Genomic DNA, 16,020 nt, shown 5'->3' with positions numbered 1-16,020 from the left:
ACACACTCAGCTCTGACCTGAGAGCCTGGTCCAGGCTCATCCCTGTGAACACGAAGAACTTCAGATATTCCCCGGCCACCATCTTGCTGAACTCATTGCTGAAATAGAAAAGGGGGGAGTGAGAGTGGGATCAACCAGACCATGGGGACAGCAAAAGTCACACAGGGGTGGGGTGGATTCCAGGAGGCTGGGAGCTCCCCAGGGCTGTGGGAAGCATGCTGGGGACAGAGACATCCCACACTCCCATGAAACTCAGAGTCACCTACAGATCCAATGGGAATACTGGGCATGTAAGAGAAACTGGAAAAGCTGGAAGGGACCACGAGAGCTCAGCTAGCCATCCCCCTGCCCTGACACCTTACTGAAGCATCCGAGATGCAGTCATGGTAGGAAGGTACCAAAACCTGGATGTCTCTTAGGTTTTAAGACCTTTAGAGGCAACACCTGGTACATCTGTACCAGGTGTACCAGTCACGGGGAGTGGGCTTTGGGGTCCTGCCTGCTATTCCCTGACAGTCCAGTGCCCCACAAGGGCAGCAGCTGTGGGTACACCGTGGGTGCAGGTGGACCCCTTGCAGAACGGGCTGTTCCTTGTGAATACCCACACGTACTTCTTCCCCAAGTGACGTGCCACATCTGCTTTTTTAAAGCCATCCAGGTTGTAGAGCCTCTTGGCCAGGCGTTTGGCAGCCTCCAGGTCAGCCTTGTGTCCATTGGAGAGGGTGTCCGTGCTGCCCAGGGCCAGCTGCTCCACGCTGTCCATCTCTGAGTCTGAGTCCAAAACCAGCTGGCTCAGGGGGTGGTCACTGCAATGGGAAGGGACACTCCACATTAGCCTGCCTAGAGATCCTCTCCTCATTCAGCTTCTAGGGAAATGCAGGTTTCTCACCCTGCTTTGTAGACCAGCTACTCACTGCTGGAACCCCGGATGAACAACATTGGTTAGAGACACTCTGAGGTCAGGTCTGGGAGCTAAGGGAAGGTTTGGGAATGTGGCTGGAGGAGAGGTGGGGTGACAGGGCAGCTCCGGTGACTGATGACAAGACCAAGGCACCCAAACCCACATCCAAACTGGATATGAAAAGACAGGACAACTGCTACAAAGTCCCCCACCCTGAGTCTGTGAAACTCCGTGTGTGGGCTCAGACTCTGCCAAGCTCAGCTGTAGCGGAGACTTGGAGAAGAAACATGTGCACATCACATGCCGTCCTACAGATCTGCACTCATTTTTTTAAACTGGACAAACTCCTTGTGCTGCTCTTGAGTGCAGTTTCTACCCAAGACAAGACGACTATCATTTGTTTGTCCACCTTTTCCCACCCACCAACTTCAAAACACTTCACAGAAGGGAAAACTGAGGCAGAGAGGGTGAAGATGAAGGAACACGCCCCCCTCCCCCCAGGCCTCCCAGCTCACAGCGGGGTGTACTGTCTTCTTCAGGCTGCCCATCAGCTCTCAGCCCACCATGCCTTAAATGGCCACGTTAGGAGACGCTCTTGGCTTAGCCCCCGAAGCAGTCTGACTCAGCGGTGCAGAAGTTATCCCAACCAAAAAGCTGGTTGAATCTAATCAACAACGAACGTTAAGCAACTCTGACCTCACCCAAATTTTCTGGCATCCCTCGCAATGTTCCAGTCTGATTTATTTTTAAAAGTCTCTAATTGACTTTTAAGAGGCCTGGTCTCCTGGGCCAATTTCCCAGGCCAATCTCCTTGAGGGTCCGCTTCTTCCACGAAGGACGAGCCTCCTGACTGCTCAGTGCTGCCTGTCCCGGGGGAGCCCTACACAGCACTTACAGGCTGCCCCGTGCCTCGGGGGGCTCTTGGGTGCCTTCCTCCAACCCTCCTGGTGTCCCCAGCCAGCATGCAGTAGGGGAAGCTGCTCTGTGCTCAAATCCATGAGCCAGACACTTCCCTGGTGAAAGTGGTTCTGACACCCCACGAGTCCCCAAGGAGATGCACTTGGCTTGGACCAATGCTGAGCCTGGCAGTGCTGGGCGGTGACTGCGGTAAGACCTGGATGGGTGGCCCAGGAAAGATCCATGCCCATTTAGCCCCAGCCTTCCCCAAGGAGCCTGTGCATCACCCCATGCCATCCTGGTGGTAGCAGCTGTGAGAGTGGCCACAAGGTCACTAGAAGCTCGCTAGCCCCAGACCTGCCTGCTCTGGGGAGCTGTGCCAGGCAGGAGGTTTCCAGCATCACTGTCTGCACCACCAGCACAGCCCATCCTTCAGACATCCCTCCCACCTGCCTAAAACCTCTACTCCTCCCAAAATAGGGTGGCTACATCCAAAGGTGCTGCTGGCATGAGCCCTGGTGCCTGCTGCCCTCCAGCTGTGCCTGGGAACACTGGCTGGCAGGGCCAAAGCTGTTCCAGGGAGCACCTGACAGCAGAACAGGCTGGGTGCTGCTGGGCAAGTGCTGGGCACACATCTCGGCCCAGATTTGGCTTGCAGACACTGTGCCCTCAGCCAAGTACAGGGCTCACAGGCTCTTTCTGTCCCACCAGCAGAGGAGATGAATCCATCCCAGCAACTGGCACCTGCCAGCCACGGGTTGTGGTGACTGTATCTGCCTCTGAAGCTCAGACCCTACTATCATAGGGGTGCAGGCACTGCCCCCTCCCCAGCCCAGCAGCTCCAAGGCTGCTTCTCCAGCCATAGGCTGAGCTACAAAACCCGAGGCCACACCACCACCACTCCCCATGGTCCAACTGCACCTCCAGAGCAAGTGGCTGCTCATAGCTCTCTGAAGGCCTTTTTGTTCTTCTCAATCATCATCACTTAAAACTCCTGATACCGTTCTGCACCTTGCCGGTCCTCCCTGAGAGGTTGTCCTCCCTCACACAGCCAGTTCTTGGTGCCTCCAGGGGCAAACCTCAAGCTCTGAGTCTCCTCCTGTGTCCTCTCTTCCCCAGCTGTGCTCCTCAGCTTTCCTGTCTAGTGCTCAGCATCCAGGCATGGGATCATCTTCAAAACCTCTCTGCCCTTCAACATCTGTATCTCCTTGCAAGTTTCCAACCTGTGGCTGCAATTCTTGCAATAGGCATGCAGGGATCAATGCCTGGATCTTAAATCAACTCTACTAGAAGGATCTGCTGTGCCCTCCCTCACCAAGTCCCCATACTAGCTTTGGGCTCTACATCGGCAAAGCGTAACCTTGCACCACCTTGCACAAGTGACCCCAGCGATGCTATGAAATGGGTTTTCTTTCAACACTCAAGTCACTCATGCTGTTAAATAAAGACCATTAGCTTTGATAGGCTGGGAGGTCCCATTCATGGCACCTGTCTGTCACCACTCAAAGCCCCACCTGGCTTGGAAAGCAGGCAGCTTAAAGAGAGAAAACCAAGAACCTGATCCTCAAGGAAATGGAGAACAGAGCAAAGAGACGTTACAAAGAGACGTCCATGTCTGAGGCAACTGAGGTGATGCTAATTTTCTTGCCAATGAGCTAATGTCTCAGGGTGGGTTTTTTTTAGTGTACTTTCTAAAGTGACATTTCATTTTGGCTTGAAGAAACACTGAGATAATAGTTTTTACATTAGATACATTTTCAACCCGAGAACTGGCCCGCACTTAAGGAATAAAGATCAAATTTGGTATTGTGCGAGCATCCTCAGTGTGCTTGAAATGAGTCATCCCCGAGCGGACCCAGCACTAGCTCATCCCTCTCCGTGCTGCATGCCTAGGACAGACACTGCCACCCCGCCATGTTGCTGGGAGCACAGGTCCCCCTGCCACCTTGGAGGCGTTTGCAGGAGAGCTGGGTCCCCAGCACCTGTGTTGGCAGCTGTGAGGCGCTTCTGGGGGGGCTCTACAAGGAAGGCATACGGTCCAGCTCAGGGCTTGCTCCAGGACAGAGGCTCTTCCTTGATCCCCTCTCACCCCAGCTCAGCACGAGGACCAGGTTCTGCTCCCAGCCCTGGGGAGCAGCTGCAGGACCACAGTCCTGCTCGGGGCTACCACACTCCTTATCCAGGGCCAGATGCTTATTCAGGGCCCACAGGTTCCTTCCTGGGGCCAAACTCTCCTTTCCTGGAGCTGGATCCTCATCTTGACCTAATATTCCTTCTCTGGCAGACTGCCCAGAGTCCAGCAGGAGAGAGAGCAAACATCTTCCCTGGCTGCAATGCAGTGTGTCACTGCAGGAGCCCAAATATCCTCTCCACCTTGCCACCACAAACTGGGCTCACCTGGCACCATGTTCCTTCCATGGGTGTCAGCAACCAGGAGCAAAACTTCTCTCCTGAATGTGAGGCAGTAATAAGGCACTAGCCCAGCAAAGCCTGCCTCAGAGGGTTGACCTCCAGCTCCTGGCTGCCAGCAGGGATGTATCTGTGTGGTGGGATGCTCCCCACACTGTATCTGCATGGTGGCACCCTTCTGCACCAACACTCTACGCCCCAGCAGCAGAGGAGAGCCATCCTGGGGACAGGATGGGCCAGGTGGCCATTGGTTTCATCTGGGGGTGCTCAGCTGAGCTCCCAAGTTGTCCAGGTCCTGCCTGACACATTTCCAGGTGAGACACCTGCTGTAGGAAACTCAAAACCTCCAACCACAATCCAAGTGCCACTTGCTCCCCACAGAAGGCTGGTTTGCATCCTGCACCATGAAGGGACAGGGCAGGGAGCCTGGTCCAAGTCCATGAGGGACACGTGCATGGGGCAGAGCAGCACTCTGCCCTCGATTCCCAATGCTCCGCACGCATGGCTAGATGTCCGATGCCTCTGCCAAGCGAGCCCAGCCTGCCTAATATTGCTGCTAAGAATGTACCAGACCGGATCTTTGGCTGAGCTAAATAAATGCAGCTCCCTCCATCGGTCTCAGCGGAGCGACTTTGATTTATGACAGCCAAGATCTGGGCTGGTTCATTCCTCGCAGAATTGAAGTTAGGGCTGGGAGGACACTTGAAGGTCAGCCAGGCCAGCCTCCAACCACAGGCAGGGCTGGTCCTGCTTTCTGGCAGCTCTGGAGTCCAACTTGGTCCTCAAATCACCCAGCCACAGCAGCACCTGCCAGCATTACTGCTGCCAGATCCAGGTAGGACTGAACTTTGGGCAGCTGTGCCCCTCCTCAGTCCTCTTTCTCTGCAGATTTCCAAAGCCTCCCCTGCAGCACCAGCCCTCTCTGGAGATGCCTTGCCTGTCCTCCATCACCACGCCATCCCACCAGCCTTTCTTGTGGGGGGCACAATGGCTCCTGCCCTGCAATCCCACCAAACAATTTCTGGAGCCAGCTGAGAACCTTAAAATCTGGCTACTCACCTGCTGCGTGGAGGGTTGTCTTCTCCTTCAGAGACACAGATGCCATGGGGTCAGCACAGGGAAACCTGGGTCTCTCGGACCTTTAGGCAAAGCCCAGCCTAGGGGCTCTGGATCAGACCCAGGGGCTGGAATTAACGCCTGACACGGGGGGATGCATCCTACAGGGATGTGCCACTGCCCATGCCTCTGTGGGCAGCCCTGCCAGCCCTGAGACCCTGCCTGCTGCCCCCATCCTCCATGCCATGGAGCACCCGCCCCAGCTGCCAGCATTGCCACCCCATCCTGTGCCCCAGCTCCTGCTGCCCTTCATGGCTTGACGTCGAAATGCCTGGGGGAAAATTCCTCCCAGGCATGTGCCCCATTTTTTGCCGCGCCAATGCTTGTGGGGAGACCTCTTCATCCTGCACCCCAGCCTTGTGGCCCTCCTGTGCTCCCATCCCACATCATCCCCCCCTTCCCCTATGTCCATCCTTTCCTCATTGCTCTCCTTCCTCAGCCCTGTCCCCCCACCCTCCCACACCACACCCCGAATCCACCCCACGGGACCCCAAACTGAGCACAGCTCTCAGGGCATCATCTCACCAGTTTGCCCAGTGTGAACTGGGAGCTCAGGCCAGCTGACAGACCTGCGCTGGACTCGGGGAGGGGGGAGCGGGGGGAGGGGGGGGGCACCGGCTCACCGACTGCTGCAGTAACAAAAGGGACCTTATAAAGAAACACAGCGGAGCTTATTGGCAGGGCCCGGCGCTCCAGCACACGCGATCTGGCAGGGAAGAAGGTTTCACTCCCGGCGCATCCTCCGCCTGGGGCGGCTGCCAGCCCTACGGGCTCCCCGGTCCTCCCACGCAGCCGCAGCTCCAGGGCTAAGCTCTCCCTCTAGCGAGGCTCCGGGTGTGCTGCCCCTCACTGTGGTATCTGGCCCTTTTCACCAGGCGGTTTGCAGTGTCCCCCCCGCAACTTTGCTGCTGCTTCTCCTGCCTGCCCTTCTTTCTGTCCCACCTCGGGCGATGCCCCCGATTCAGGTCCCGGCAGAACCTGCCTCGGTTGCCTCTCACGGGGGTGGCATGGGGGACAAGTCACGTCCCCTCCCTCCAATAGCACTCTTCAGGGACCAGCACGGCTGTGCCTGGCTCCGGAGGAGTAGGACACGCAAGGGAAGCTGGGCAGCTGGATGTTAAGGGGGCTTGCACTCCCAGGGGGACACAATTTGCCCATTTACATCCCACCCTGCCTGTGGGGCTGGCAGCTGCCCGCGTACGGGACTGCGGCAGGTGACGCAGCGCTCCCGGCTCCCACTCGCACCCGGCAGCACGGCAAAGACCGGGATTTGGATCCGCAGTTGCAAAAGTCTGGCTGCCACTGAAGGAGCGGCCTCCCCACAGTCCCCAGGGCTGCCCCACTCCCGCCCCGCCATCTCACCAGCAATGCATCTGTCCCCGGCCAGCCCCGCAGGGACCCCGCCAGCCCCAGAGACACCCTGCCATCGCCGGAGAGACCCCCCCCCAGGGGAGGGCTCTGTCCCCACACACACTCTGCAGGTCACTGTCACAGCCTCGGGGACAGACTGCTTTAACTGCCGCCCTCTGCCCAGCGAGAGTGGGGACCTGCACACAGGGCAATAACCTACTCACACACTGGGGTTGCCACCATAGGGTGTCCCGCTGTGGAGGGATGGGGAGGGGCATCCCACACTGGGACCTTTTGCTGTTCAGTCGCTGCTCCCTCCCTTTTAGCCAAGGCCACCAGAGGAGGAGGAGGCATCCCAGCGCCCGGGGAGGCCTCGCTGGGTCTGCACTTAGGCACACTCTCTATGTGCAAGGTCAAGATAAATGCGTGATCTCAGACTATCGGGTGCTGAGGGACGCCAGAGCCTTGGCATGGGCCGCAAGGCTGCGTGAACCAAGGCCGCCAGCCATGGGGGACACTGCGTCCTCCCAGCAACGCAGGGGGCATCACCAGCTTGGCTGCTTCTGCCACCGAGAGATGGAAATTTGCAGACTGCAGAGCCATCCAAACCCAAACCATTGCAACAAATAACGCCAAAGGTTTCAGGGGCACAAGATGGACGGCCGCATGGCAGCACACATAGGTCTAGACCTGCTGGTGTTCATCACCAGTCACCCCTCATGCAAACGTACTGTGGCCCAAGGTCACTTCTGCCAACCCTGAGGCCAACAGCCAGCATAAACCACAGCCTCCACAACAGAGCCCCCTGCCCACGGTCCCCAGTCCACCTGAGCTGGTGGCAGTCGGTCTGTACTGCTTGTGATCATAGGTGGTGACAAATCCCCTGCTCTGGCCCTGCTGGCATGGCTGATGTTGGATTATGATGGCTGCAGGGGTTCCTGAGCTCCTTTCCCCAGCAAGTTCCATTAAAGACCACTTAATGGGAGCATCACAAGGATACTCCTCGCTCAAGCAGATCAGACCTGCTGGGCACCAGGACTCCAGCTCATGGGAACCTTTGAGCAACCAGCCCAGACACTTCGTCAAACTACTTGGGAAGCTTCAGCTCCATGGTTGGCTCCCCTCAGAGTCTAGAAAGTTGGTAGGACCAGTGATGGGGAAAGAGGAAACTTCTTGCACCTCTCCCTTGCCAGAAAACCATGCTGCCTGAGGACTGACTCTGCAGATGATGGGCTGTCTCGGTCCCTAATACCCCATGCCTTCCCTGCTTCCCAGTCCAGCTCATGCTTCCAGTCACAATCCCCACTCCTCTCCACAGTGCAAGACAGCAGATCCCAAGCACAGCTGTCTTCCTGTCCACCATCACCTATGGGGGCTGCGAAGGGAGGCTCACTCTATGCCGGGAAGCAAAGAGCTGGGCTGCTGCCTGCTGGGGGCCTGCGGCACGGTCCTGCTCCTCCATGCATCATTTCTCCCCATCTTTCCTGCAGCCTCTGCCTCAGGTCACTGCTGGAGTCAGGAGACCTCCTCACCTGCTGCAGGGCAGCATGGCAGGTCTGAACATCACCCACACCCCAGCAGAATCGCCAGAAATGGGGCCTGAATGGGACTAAAAGAAGAGCTGTGCAGAGACCTACTGATAACTAAGGGAATTGTTTCTAAATGGGGAAGGTAGTTGCTTGGGACCCTGTGTTTGTGTGTAACAGAAGGCGAGGCTGGCACTTAGGTGCCACCAAAGCAGAGGTAACTCCTGCTTGTGAGGGCTGGGAGAAGAGAATACAAGAGGCTCAGCAAAGGTAGGCTCAGCAAAGATCCAGAGCAGTTTGGGGGAGGCACAACATGGAATTTGGTACAGAAAAGACCAAAGCCGAGAAAGTGGATGAGGGATTCAGGAAGCTCTGGTACTGCACAGAAGGTCACTGAGCAGAGAGACCTTGTAGGGAGGCAATGCAAACAGGAAGGTCAGCACTGGCATGACTGAGACACCAAGGGCTCCAAGAGCCGCCAGCTCTGCAGCTGAACCACCAGACCAGACCTGACATCCAAACTGGATCTGACCACACTCCAGATGAAGGTACCCTGGAAAAGGGAAAAGATGTGGCCTGCCAACCTGCTACATCACAAGTGCCTCAGCCCAAGATCTTGCTGGAAGGGGAAGGAGTGCAGAAAGTGTTTCAGCCTGGACGCAGTTGGAAGTGGTGGGGTTGATCTCTCCCAGCCCGCTCCACCAGACTGGCATGGGGCAGCCATCCTGAGCCTAGGTGCAGGCAGGCTCGGAGCAATGTACAGGGAGCCTCTGGTGGGCTGTGCTCATCTCTGCCCTCCATCTCCCAACATACACAAGGCTGTGGAGGTTCAGAAGGCCAGGACAATATGTACAAGACCATGGGACTCAGCCTCAAGAAACAGAAGGCCACTACTAGTATGACGAGGGACAGCGCAGTATCAGGAAGTCTTGGCCTCCAGAGGGAAAGGCTGTTGAATTTCTACTGGCACTCAACTTCTGACTGGCCTCTCCCCACAGCCACCATGGATGCTGGACTGTCCTGCAACAGGAACCACCACAGGATTGAAGACCTGTGTCTCCCTGCTTGCTAGGCTGGAGGAAACATCACAGCCCTCCAGCACCAACAAAGCTGGCAAAGATGAAAAAGGAGACATGCTTCCACCAACAAGCCTACCACCATAGTAATCACTGGCCTGATTGGCCACTTCAGAGAAAATCCAGCACACACAGTCCTCACCCTTCCCCTCTTCCCCAACAATGCCTGCAAAACATGCTGCACAGGGTTAGACTCCACACTGAGCCTTGGTGGCCCAACTGGACAGCAAGCAACTTTGGTCACTCACCTCATGTTGGAGGCCAAGGGAGTACCAAAGCTGTCCTCTGAGCGGCAAGGGCTGTGCCGAGCACCCTTCTTTCGTCTCCCCCGCTCCTCCTCTCTCTCCGTCCAGGGGGCATCTGTGGCCGAACTGGTCCCAGAGTCTGGCTCCAAGTGAGCCAGAGGAGCAAAGTTCTCCTCGATCAGCTTGGCGCTGTCTCGGATCTGTCCCTGTATTTCTGGGGTGAGGGCTGGGACGTCAAAAGTGAAAAAGGTCCCATGGGTGCGGGCTGGGGAGGAGAGGATGTCAATGGAGTCCAGGCTGGTGTAAGATGTGCCTTTGGCTCGATGGGACTCCATGATGCTCTCAAAATGCTTGCTGAAAGAGTCCATACCATCCTTGGAGAGGCTGTGCCCTAGGAGGAAGGGCACTGGAGATTTGAGCATACCTTGTGCGTCTTGGTCCATGCTCCTATAGGGAGAGAAAGTGAGAAGAACTGGTCACTGAGGAGCAAGGGATCAAAGCCTTGAAAAGAAAGCTCACACGCTGCTCCAGAAGCAAACTTGGGAGGACAGAAATCTCCTCTGAACATCTGTAGACCTCCAAGGAAATGCCTTGCCTGCCCAAGACATCATGGGAAGAGGGACCGGGCTGTCCTCCCTCCAGACATATGCTTCTCCTTTAATGCGCCACAGACTTTTGTTCCTTTAGTGGCTCATCCTCATAAGAAGCTTAGGAGATGGCTACAGCTCCTAGTCACTTGACTTGAGCTTAGATCCAATAAAGGGCTCAAGCACCAGAAGCAGGATGCGGTTCAGCTCCATTTCCAACCAAATCTGGAAGTGTCTGAATTTTCCACAAGCCTTGAGAGCTCCTGGCACCCAGAAGTCTCCTCCTGAAGCTGCTCAGGACAGCGCAACACCTTCCTCCATGAACACAGCACCATGGTTGCTGAGCACCGCTCTGAGAGTATGACCAACACCTACCTGCAAGGTCTGCTGGCTGGTCCCAGGACAAGTCTGGGACCCAGCACAAGGCAATGCTGAGTCCCAGGAGAAATCTGGGACCCAGCAAAAGGTGATGCTGAGCCCCAGATTTCCCCAGGCAGTACAGAGGAGCCTCACACCCAGCTCTGTGTGACCTCTATGTCCTAGAGGTCAGGCTTGGTCCTAGCTCATCATCTTGTCAGGGATCAGCCACACAGGAAGGCCCAGCCTGTCTCACACGAAGGTCTGGGTCCAGCCCAGCACAAGATTTTATAAACCCCGAAGCACTGAGTGTTTTTTCCTGTAAATGAAGTGATGTGCAGCCTGCCCATCGAGCACGTGGCAACAGGGACATTTCCAACCCAGGGAACATGAATGCTTCAGCCATACAAGCATAAACGCAGCCCTAAAAGCCTACTTTACTCATAAGGCACTATCATTTTATTCAAGCATCAGAAAAGCACTTGTTATGCCACTCTCTCCTCTGATTAAAGGAGAGGAACTGCTCCAGCTTGTCATAACATTTGTTATGAACAAACAACTTCATACAGAGGGCTCAGAAGATGCGTAGCTGTTACAAGCACCAAATGATTTTCATTCATTAGCCTTCACATACTGCTCAAAAATCTCACCCTGATTACTTCCGCAGGCCAAGAGCTGGCAGCTTGACTCCCCCAGAGTGCCGGCTGGCTTCAAGGGGAGCACAGCTAAGCCAGACACGGGTAAGCAAGGCAGGATGGAGGCTGCTCTCACCCATCCACCAGCATTTCCCAGGCTGTGCAGCATCGCTCGACACTCTTACCATTCCCATAGGAGCCCCAGGAGCACCCACCTCTGGGGTGGCTTTCTGGCGAGGACAAGGCGGAAAAGACCTCTTTAACATCTGCAGATGAGCTTTACAGATGCAAATGTGCATTCACTGTCCTTACCGCCAAGCTGCGAAACCGAGCTAATGCCGCTGACTTCGTTTTGTGCTTTGAATCCATAAGGAAGGCGACGGGCTGTGCCGGGGAGGACAATGCCAGCGGATGGAAGGGACCTTAATCCCAGGAGAGGGAGCTGGGCTAATTCTTGTGATCGAGTATATTGCCACCAAGCCACAGAAAAAATACAGCTGGTTTTGTCCACACGATCCGAGCTCTGGAAGCAATCTCTCCACCCCTAAAATATCAAGTGCAAAGCCATGCAGCTCCAGAAGGATCTAGTCACAGCAGCACAGGCGCAATACTGGCTGCACACACCACTCCTGCTTGGACCTAGATGCTTCATCAGCCACCACCTCCCCCGCACCCCACTCCAGCCCCCCCAGGAAGGGTCACCACACCATCACCAAGCCAGACAAACGCAGCTGGGAGGAGCAGAGGAGAGGAGGAGACGCAGAGGCTGTAATCGAGCATCTGCGCAAGGGCGACAGGCAGCGGGAAAGCAAATAGCTTTGAGCTGGGGTGGGAGAGGCAGTGAGGCTTCCTTGGGAGAGGGCCGGTGAGTACGGAGGGGAAGCGGACCCCAGGAGCTGACGGCCACACTGCATTGCATGCCAGCGCCAAAGCCCCCAAGGACCACAGGGTCTGAGAAATGAACTTCAGCAGCTGCGTCTGACGGCTGATGGAAGGGAAGGGTCTCGCTCCATTCTCCCTGCCTGGTGCTGCAGAGCCATGCCATCCCCGGCGGGGGGGTGAAGAGGGGAAAAAATCTCTCTCCTCAGGCCCTCAGAGGTTTTCTCTCTCTGCCAAATGCTCCCGTGACCCTCCAGACCCCTAATTGCCACAACCATGCCCCATTCCTCCTGCCTGCACAGGCACAACAGGTGCTGTGCAGGGGTCTCAGCACCACCCAGCAGCCCCTCGCTTTATTCCTCTCTGAACAAAAAGGTCTGGTGCAGACCAGCCCCAGCAGCTCCTTGCACTCCCCCAGACTCCTTCACACACCTCCTCCAGCTCTGCAACTGCCCCTCTTAGGACTCAGTGACCAACTCCAGCCCCTGCTCAGCTGCAGGTGCTCACCACGGGTGCTGCAGTCCCCCCTCGGCTGCCCACACTGCCCTGCCACATCCATGCCATCACACTGGGGTCATGCTGCCCCAGTCCACCCCTACAAGCTACAGGCACCTGCTGGTGTCACCCTGAGTGTCCCCTCTCCAGCCCCACCAGCAGGAGCCTGCGGGACACAGGACTATCACCCCGAGCTGTGGCTCTGTGGCCATGCTGGGCTCAGCCACAGCACAGCACATGAGAGCCTTGTGGCTACCGAGGCAGGCTGAGCCTAAGCTCAAGGGTTTGATGAAATCAGGGCTGTAACAGTTTTTTAATCCCCAACAAGGCTTGCCCTGCAGCTATTTTTCTGTCCACCAAGCAGCAAGCACAAAGGCTCTGGAAAGGCTCCCAAGGTAGCAGATCCAAGGGCTTTCCTGGGTGGGGCTGCTCTGCCCACAGGGAGAAAAGGAGTTTCTGCCTCCTGCCAGCCCTCCGTGCTCTCCGGGGAGCGGGGCACCCCCCAGTAAAGCCTCTTCTCTCTTATCAGCCCAAGGCACCAGTGCTGCGGGCCAAGCCAGGCCCTGCCTCCTGCTTAGCCAGCACGTCTGCTGATGCTCAGGGAGGAAGGGAATTGAGCCTGCTCTCGCTGACAGGTCTCGGCTCTCTGGGACTAATGGGAATAAAGACAGTAAAGGCTTAGACTAGTCATTAGAGTCCATAGATCTGACTCTAAATATATTCAGGGAGCAGATTTGCTGGAAGAAGACGCTGTTTCTTCTGTTGCTTTCCAAGTCTCATCTGATTTGGTGTTGGGTTTTTTTAGCCCAATGTCCTGCCAGCTGTTAGCACCCTCTCTTATTTTGGGAGGGTAAATCACCAAAGAAGGTGCCCTTTGGTCAGAATATGAAGGACAAGATAGTACTGAGCCAAAATCCCCCTTGCAGAGCATGCTAAACCTTTAAGGCTAGATTTTCAAAGGGATTTACATGTCTAAATGCTGCAAAACAGCATCCAAAGGTGCGGCAGTAATTTTGTAGGGCTGGTCCTTCCCAGCTACCGGGCCAGGCCTGGGGTACAGCAGCCCCTGCAGCAACAGAACGGGAAGGCCAGGGGGCTTCTTAATGACCCCAGCATCACCCCTCCTGTGAGCAGGCAAAGCAGAAAGCTTGAAGTAGAAAACATCAATACTTGGTGACTGGTAAACAGGGAGGAGGACTGCGGCTCCAGAGCTCAGAAACAGTGCGTAAGCAAAAACCCAGGGCTGTGGTGCAGGGACTAAACAAGCTCACGGTTTGAGGCTCGTGATTTTCAAGACACTGTCTGCAGGATCTACACCTACCTGGGGAATATTCAGGGGGCTGCAAATCAAAAGAGTCACTGGTCTACAAAGAAGCCGTGTAAAATGAACATGACACCCCTATATGCACATTGGTAACTGTACCAGGACCGCCATCTTTAGGGGCAACAATGCATTTAAGGACACATCCAAGCGCTGTCTGGGGAGCTACAGTAAGGTGTCTCAGAGGGCAAAAAGCAGGTCTAGGCTTACAGGTCATCGGACTTGTAGTGGCCTAGTACATACTTGGAAATAAAATATCACTGTGCAAGATAATTGTTACAGTGACTTGAAGAACTTGCTTGCAGTGATAATAACTTCATGCCTTACTCAAAACTTCCATCACTATTAATTTCAAAAAAATATATATAAAAAATGGCTTATTTTCAGCTTTTCTCTAGAATCCAAAGTTTTTGAGGACAGTGGAGGCAGCAGGGAGGAATGTATCCATCTCCCCCACTAGAGATGCAAGGGCTGGACAAACCAGCAGGAGCTCATCTCCCTCTGGATACACACCTTCCCTCCCCATCAGCCCAGCACCTTCGTGCTTCCCCTTCCCAGCGCAGGGATACCAGCAGGGGTAAATTCTCATTTTCCCACTGCTGACACCAAACCCTCCCTTTTCCTTTTCTTCCACCTAAATGCTCCCTGCCTGCCTTTTGCACAGCCAGGTGAGTGCATGCTGCCAGGTGCCATTCCAGGCATTACCCTGGCTTTGCACTTCCCAAGCGAGACCTCTCCCCACTCCTGTGGAGCACTTGCTAACGACAGAGCCCCCTCATCTCACCCAAGACTCTCTGCTGACAACATGCCAGGAGATGCTCTTGGCTGCCATTGCCTACATAGGCATCTCCCGCTCCCTGCCAGGACCTTTCCCCTCCATGTGGCTGTCCCAAAGAGTGCTCTGGAGCTCCTCCTCCTGATGACTCCCAGGGCAGGCTGATGATGCCCATCACTCCTCATGGTCAAACCACCACTCCAGAGGACACTCCATGGACTGAGTCTTGTGCCACCAGGCCAAAACGCTATCTCCCATAGGTCCTAATTGCCAGTGCCAGATGGCAGCTCGGACGGCGTTAGCTGCCCATGGGTGGGCAACTGAACGATAACCTTGGTGTCACCCACTCCACCAGCCTCCCAGCACAGGGTGTTTTGCCACACAAGTGAAAAACAACACGAAAGACAACAAAAGGCTTTTTCAAACCCAGTGCATCTCCCACACTTTCCCAAACATGGCAAATATCTACTGAGGCCAAGCAAAAGGGACCACTCCCACTGACAAAGCACAGCCATCTGTGGAGGGGAGGGCAGCCCGGCAGTGTCTGCCAGCACACAGCAGCTCCAGGTCATGGCCTGGGCTCAGGTGCCCTGACACCATCACCCCAACGCCTGGCAGCACCAGGGCAGGATGTAATTAACATGGTGGGAGTTATGCCGGGAATCCTCATCTCAGCTGGGCAACCTGAGCTGCAGGACTCACCCCAGGGGAGCAGGGCCCACAGCACAGCGCCCAGGGCTGGATCACCTCTGCTGCCTTTCTCTTTCCATAGGGCAGTGAGGGCCCTCTCCCAGTCTCAGTCCCAGTCCCAGAGGGGCAATCCAGGACCCCACCTGACCCCCACACACAGCCTGCATGGAGCTATTGGGATTTTTGGCTCAGACGTTCTTTCAGCAGAGCCCGTTTTACTATGCAGGGGATAATAAGGAGGGCGAGAGGAGCTTTTTGCCCTCACACACAGAGCCTCACCTTTCCCTGTTCTCCTTCCTTGTTGCCTCAAACACTTCATCATCCTCATCCACATTCCCATCCCGCAGCCCATCCTTCGGGCAGCCAGTGGCCAGGGCAGGGGGCTCCTCCGGCGTGCTGTTCCTCCTGCCTGGTGTGCCTCCGAAGCTTGGGTTGCTCTCGCTGTCTTTCTGGCTCTCAATTGCTGAATCCACTTCCTCCTTCTCAGCCAGGATATCATCGATGTTGGTTTCACGGTAGCACCTCAGCGGCACGGTGTCCAGGTCTGTCTCTGAGTACTTCACCGTCCTCCTTATAATCCCAGTCTCGCAGGAGCCGAGCTTCTGGCCGCCCAGAGGAGACATCTCTATCTCCACCTCCACGTGGCTCAGACTGTGCTCGGGCACCGGCCCTGGTGGCTCAGCGGGCAGCAGGCGGACGGGCTTCTTGGGGGGCTCGGCCAGGGGAGTGGAGTCAGGGGCAGAGGAGCCTGCAAAGGAGCC

The 16,020-nt window shown here is 55.9% G+C and overlaps 1 protein-coding gene across 3 annotated transcripts in view; it reads right to left on the bottom strand.

The window, feature by feature from the left end:
- The window catches only part of PSD (pleckstrin and Sec7 domain containing), a 39,049-nt gene that overhangs the window by 18,388 nt on the left and 4,641 nt on the right, over positions 1-16,020 (bottom strand). For 2 of the 3 annotated variants that reach the window (XM_063338558.1, XM_063338559.1), the window contains 4 exons: positions 15,539-16,007; positions 9,524-9,967; positions 606-806; positions 18-98 (listed from right to left, as the gene is read on the bottom strand). In XM_063338558.1, coding sequence (XP_063194628.1) covers positions 18-98; positions 606-806; positions 9,524-9,967; positions 15,539-16,007 — 1,195 coding nt within the window. The remainder of the gene's footprint in view (positions 1-17; positions 99-605; positions 807-9,523; positions 9,968-15,538; positions 16,008-16,020) is intronic. The other variant, XM_063338560.1, reaches the window with a different exon arrangement.

This window comes from Chroicocephalus ridibundus, chromosome 6 (genome assembly GCF_963924245.1).
Source record: "Chroicocephalus ridibundus chromosome 6, bChrRid1.1, whole genome shotgun sequence".
NCBI lineage: Eukaryota > Metazoa > Chordata > Aves > Charadriiformes > Laridae > Chroicocephalus > Chroicocephalus ridibundus.
The sequence above is the reverse complement of the archived record's forward strand: the minus strand, read 5'-3'. Positions and strand labels throughout refer to the sequence as shown.